We start from the raw sequence: 6000 nt of genomic DNA, 5'->3' as shown, positions 1-6000 counted from the left end.
CGATGTTTCAGTTGAATCTGTTGATAAAACCACATAAAAGACAAAACTTCAGGACCCAATTACATACACGTTAGATCAATGTTTCTTTATCAAGAATGTGATTGTTAGCTTACTGCTTGTTGAGCCAAAATTGTATTGGGCAAGCCGTTGTGCTAGATCCAACATGTCATCCTCCTCAACCTCCTGCAAAACAGTAACCGAACAGCATAAGTTTTTCGGATTATACCGTCATTCAACCTATCAATTAACTATAAGCAATAATCACCTTTGCAGCTGGAGCCTTCTTTTTGGCTCCTTGTCTACCTTTTGGCTTCACCACTTCTGCTACGTTGTAATCTTATAGAATCAAGAAAAGGTTTCCAATGTACATTAGATCCAACCAAGAAAACAAAACGCAATGAAAACGCTCGAGTACGAGGAGACTAACCAGTGTCCATCGCTGAAGCCTCTGTTGTTTCGGATTCACTGACTTTCTTTGTTGTCTTCTTTGCTACCGGTTTCTTTGGCGCCTGTTTTCTACCCTTTAATGGTGCTCCAGATTTGGCCCTGATTTTTTCTTGTGCTACCTTTCTTTCTATTTCGGCCTTAGCATCGGCCTGATCAAGTTTCTGCAATATGAGGAAGAAGATATGTCAGTGACAAATTAAATATTAAGCGTTATATAAGGGTTAGCTTTGTGAATCCTTACATCTAGTTCCTTGTCAAGAGAGTCCAGGTCTCTGAGCCAGAGGGCTCTCGGTGTGGTTTTTCTCAAGTCCTCAACTGCTTCAAGCATTTTATCTCTGTCTTCGCATAACTCCTGAACTTTCTCTATAGTCAACGATCCTATAGCCATTGCCAATAGGTAGTCATACTCTGAGCCGGGTATATAAGCATCTGCGGAATCTACAGGATCCACTGAGCTTTCTTCAGATTCTTCAGCTGCATCAATTGCTCCAGCAACTGCAGCCTCTACAGGCATGATCTTCTTCGGAAATGGTGTGAACCCTCTCTGTCTCAATTCCTCAACAAGATCAGCTTTCTTTCTATTATTCACTATGATTTCTCCACTGAGAACTCCAAGAATGAACTTCACTTTGTTTTCTAGTTTCAACAGCTCAAGTTCCATATTCTTCAGCATAGTTTCCTGAATACATCAGAAGACAATTAATGTTAGAACAGTACCATGATGACTAAAACCTCTAAAGGACTGAATCATTGTTTATTTTCAAACCTTTCTCTTCTCATAGTATTCATTCCTGAGGTCAAAGAACTCTTCAAGGACTGGAACATAGGGATGTAACATTAGTATGTATTATAGAGGAGAAAAAAAAAAGAATAAAAACAAGTTGGATCTCTTCTTACTTTGTTCTGGAGACGCATATTTCTTTATAACACCTTTTTTATCAAAGAGATGCATATTACTTGTAGAGATTGTCGTGGTGAGTTTGAATTTCTTCAGAAAGCCCTCTTGCCGAGCCTCCAGCATGTTCTCTTCACTCAATTTAATGTCGAAATCCACAGATGCATGGTCATTGTATGCCCTGATGTCCTGCAGAGAAAAAAGAACGAATCAGAAAGCAGCATAAAAGAATACTAGTTTAGTTTCTGATTAAAGCATGCATTCTACCTGGATAAAGGGGGCACCATTATCTGCCTTCATTGACTCCAAGAATTGTTTATAATCATCAGTCCACCTTCTGATGGGCAGCTCCGTAATTCTGATAGTTGTGTCATCAACTTCCTCATATAGACCAGAGATTGTGTAGGTACAACCACCTTCCTTAGAGGCACTTTTCTCAATAGTTCCTTTAAAACCTCTATACCAAGGATCCATAGGAACCACACTTTCACCATTGATTAGACGCCTTATGTTAGCAACAATCTCTCTAGGGTTATAGTTCGGTATGAAAGTGCTCCACCCAGTTCCAATGCCTTCAGAGCCATTGACAAGAACAGTTGGAATTATGGGCATGTACCTAACCAGCAATAACATATTGAGTTAACTAGTCTGAAAAGTAAAAAACAAATAATTAAGGAGGGCAAAGAGTTACCAAGTTGGCTCTATCTTTTGCCCATCTTCATTCAAGTAATCAAGTAGGACATCATCATCCTTGGGATACAAAACCCTTGTTGCTGGAGAGAGTACAGTGAAAATGTATCTTGTACTAGCTGCATCTTTTCCACCCTACAATTGGATGCACTATGATGAGCACAAGCATAGATAAATGAGAACAGTTGGTCTATTAGCTATCCTTACCGAAGCTCGTGTACCAAATTGACCTTTTGGTTTAAGCAAGTTGATATTGTTGCTCCCCAAGTAATCCTGTGCCATGCCTATGATAGTGCTGCCAAGACTCTGCTCACCATGATGATAAGCTGAGTGCTCTGCTACATATCCAGAGAATTGGGCAACCTTCATTTCTTTAACTAAGTTTTTCTTGAATGCAGAGAAAAGTATCTTTCTCTGACCGGGTTTGAGCCCATCAACCATTGAGGGAATTGACCGTTGAAGATCCGCCATGGAGAACAAGATCAGTTCTTTGTTCACGAAGTCACTGTATGTAATTTTTGGTTCTTTCTGATCAAGATGAGTGCCAGGCTGAATGGAAAAGAGAAATCAGAATAGGCAGATGTAATAAGCAGAAAACATATTTTTTTTAAAGATAACTTAAATCCTCCATACCACATAGTTTGAAAGCCAATTTTTTCGGGCTTCAATCTTCTTTTTACTGAAAGCAAGTTCAATGGCTTCTCCATCTTGTTCATCCTCCCAAACAAAATCCTTTTTGTGAAGACTAAGATTACTAAAGTACTCTTTCCCCTCCTTAGCATCACTTGTACCCAGCCCCTGGAAAGATATATGGACAATTAGTACATGAGAAGTTTCAGTAGGTTCTCTCTAGATAGTTGCAACAGAAAGAAAACCTTGTAGTATTTGATTTCCCATCCGGTTGCATTACCCCTCAGACTTTCTTTCCAGTCTTCATACTCAGGCATTGAGTAAAATGACAAAACTCTTTTAGTTTTCTTGTTCGTAGCCTGAGTATGATATTTCAGGGCAGTTGTTAGCATTCTTTTATCTACTATATCAAGCACTATAAAATGAAAGGAAGATAAAGTCTTTCTACTTACCTTCACAATGGGTGTTATAAACTCAACCAGGAATGATGGAACTTTGAGTAACGACGGCCAGAAAGAGTGGATAAAGTTGATTAGGAGCCCCTTTATATGGGAACCATCATGATCCTGAACAAGGTGGAGAGAGAGAAATTTCGTCAAGAAAACATATACTGTATAGAATAATGCACCGAGGGTAAAGATAAGAAGTAGTCTGTAAACATACTTGATCAGTCATGATCATCATGTGGCCATATCTTAATGAGTTAACATTCTCGTACTTCATATGTTGCTTGAGCCCAAGAATTTTTTTTAAGTTCTCAATTTCCTTATTGTTTGTAATCTGAGTGGTGCTGGCTTCCCTAACATTCAGTAGCTTTCCTCGAAGCGGAAACACACCGTAATAGTCATGACCCACAACAGACACACCCGCCATCTGACCATAATGAGTATTAGGAGCGTTGTGATAATAATTGAGAGGTGGCAGAAACTATAGATCAGAACCACTTACCGCTAGTGACTTGGCTGAATCACCTTCAGTCAAAATCAACGTACACTTTTGAGAGTTCTTCCCTCCAGCTTCGTTTGCATCCGATAACTTCTCAACAAAAACCCTCCCTGTTTTGGCTCCATCAGTTTTCTTTAGGTCTTTGCTCTGCTTGAAATCAGCCCATGAAAGCAGATTCTCCACTACGCCAGATTTTTCCACTAAAACAAACATTACACAAAAAATAAAATAAGGATTCATCACTCTTACAAAAAATCAGTTACATCAAACTTATCCACAAAAGACAGATCAAGCGCACCATACCTTTCTTCAAAAGATCTTTTGAAAGCTCACATTTTGATCCGAAACTGCTCTGTCGAAGAGTCAGAGTTTCTTTTGTTTGGGAATCAAAAGCAGGATTGTCAATCAGTGCATTGACAAACACCCACAGATGGTTCTTTACGTTATGGGCCTTAACGTTAGCGGTTTTACTCTTTTTGTTCACAATACCCACAATATGGTTTGTGATCTGACTCGTCACATAATCAACATGAGTACCACCCTTGATCGTTGCTATGGAGTTGACAAAGCTGACCTGGTAGCAGCAGACAACCAGAAAACATTGTTAAGACTTTACTCTTTCTTTCTTCATATGAAAAAAGGTAATACCAATACACAGCCAAATGTATACACACCTGCTGAAACTGTCCATCACTTACGCTCACACAAACTTCCCATCTGTCATTAACTTTCTCAGTCATCCTAATCACAGAAAACTCAAAAAGATCAAAGATACATTCCAAGAAACACAATTGCTATAACTAAGCAACAGCAAATCACGGGAACAAACCTTGGGAGAGGCTCAGTCCTTGATTTGTTAGCCGCACGTAGGTATAAATCCACATAATCACTGAATGACTTGACTGGTATTCGTTTGCCATTCAGCTCAACTTTGACAGACTTCCCCAAACATCCAGCAATATCAAACACTCGCTTACTCATTAAAGCAACCACATCGCTCTCCAATTCAGTCATGCTAAACTTCGTCAAATCTGGTTTGAATGTAACCTTCGTCCAGTTCTCACTCTTATTGCATTTGGTTATAACTGGTTCTGACTTCTTCCCCATATTGTTCTCAAAGACCTAAATCATCACCAGTAAAAGTTAATTTCCTAAACGAATCAGCAAATCAATTACGCCATAGATGAAACAACAACAACAACAACAATACAGAAGCAAGAAACGATTCAATACCTGCTTATACTTCTTGAGTCTCTTCCCGTCAGCAGTCTCTATGATGAACTCAGTAGAGAAGATATTAGTAAGCTTAGCACCATATCCGTTTCTTCCACCAGTGGTCTTCTTCACATTATCATCGTAGTTACTACTCGTCAACAAATGACCAAAAATCATCTCAGGCACATAAACACCTTCTTCCTGATGAATCTCCACAGGGACTCCATCTCCAGTGTTACAAACACTAATCAGATTCTGCTCAACATCGATCACAACTTGCAGAGAGTCCATCGACGGATCTCTCTGTTTGTTATCAGCAGCGTTCACAAGAATCTCATCGAAGATCTTATACAATCCAGGAACGTAGGTAACAGGACGAGAAACCATCTCTTCATTCTCATAGACCCAAAGCGTTTGGGTGTGTTTCTCAATCGATCCGATGTACGTATCAGGACGGAGCAGGATGTGTTCCAGCTGCGATTTCTTCTGATACATTTCCTCAATCGTCTTCCCGGCGGCGGCGGCTCGAGGTTTTGGGACATTTGCGTTGTTGCTGGTTTGAAGCGGGAGTTTGGTAGCCATGGTAGCGAGTTTCTGAGGGAGAAACTTGAGAGTAGATCTTCAGATCTAGAAACGGGAGAGAGGCGATTGTAGAGAAAACAGATCTAGAAATTAGGGTTTTCGCGAAAGTACAGAGAGAGATAGAAGAATGAAGAAGGAGAAGAAGAAGAGCGTTCACCAGGAGTGTTGTGTATCTTTTTTTTCTTTTTTTGAAATGGGGAATTTGAGTGAGAGATATAATGAATTGAATTGAGGAGAGAGAGAATTGCAACGGTTGGGGTGTTTGACTGACCGAATCAAAATTCGAAATTTGAATTTGGTATAGGAGCGGGAGAAGATATTTTTCAGCATTTTGATGATCGTATTGCGGGTGAAGAGATCTGACGGCTGGAGTTAACCTAAGCCTCTCAATGCCACTTTTCATGTAAGATCCTATTAGTATGTGAAATCGGACGGCTGGAGTTAACCTAAGCCTCTCATTGCCACTTTTAAACCATGCATTATATTATTAACTCTTTCTTTTTCTTATATGAAAATTTGAAAATTAATATGTTATATATATATGCAAATATTAATCAAACAGTTTAAATTTAATTTGTTATAAGAGTGTATAACCA

General features: G+C 39.4%; 1 protein-coding gene across 1 annotated transcript; it reads right to left on the bottom strand.

Moving 5' to 3' along the window:
- LOC17891275 (DNA topoisomerase 2) lies at positions 1–5587 on the bottom strand (the record flags this gene model as incomplete). The annotated part of the gene is made up of 19 exons (XM_006296777.2): positions 4841–5587; positions 4437–4729; positions 4282–4348; positions 3911–4181; positions 3611–3807; positions 3326–3535; positions 3115–3228; positions 2908–3021; positions 2666–2830; positions 2240–2581; positions 2034–2167; positions 1610–1958; positions 1345–1531; positions 1214–1263; positions 689–1126; positions 428–608; positions 266–336; positions 114–183; positions 1–17 (listed from the first exon to the last, which is right to left on the bottom strand). Coding segments are annotated over exons 1-19 (3834 nt in total), but the record flags the coding sequence as incomplete, so codon positions are not given.
- Positions 5588–6000: the final 413 nt, after the last annotated feature.

This window comes from Capsella rubella, unplaced genomic scaffold, assembly GCF_000375325.1.
Source record: "Capsella rubella cultivar Monte Gargano unplaced genomic scaffold, Caprub1_0 scaffold_3, whole genome shotgun sequence".
In the NCBI taxonomy this organism is placed as follows: Eukaryota; Viridiplantae; Streptophyta; class Magnoliopsida; order Brassicales; family Brassicaceae; genus Capsella; species Capsella rubella.
Note: the sequence above shows the minus strand (reverse complement) of the source record. Positions and strands in the feature narration are given on the sequence as shown.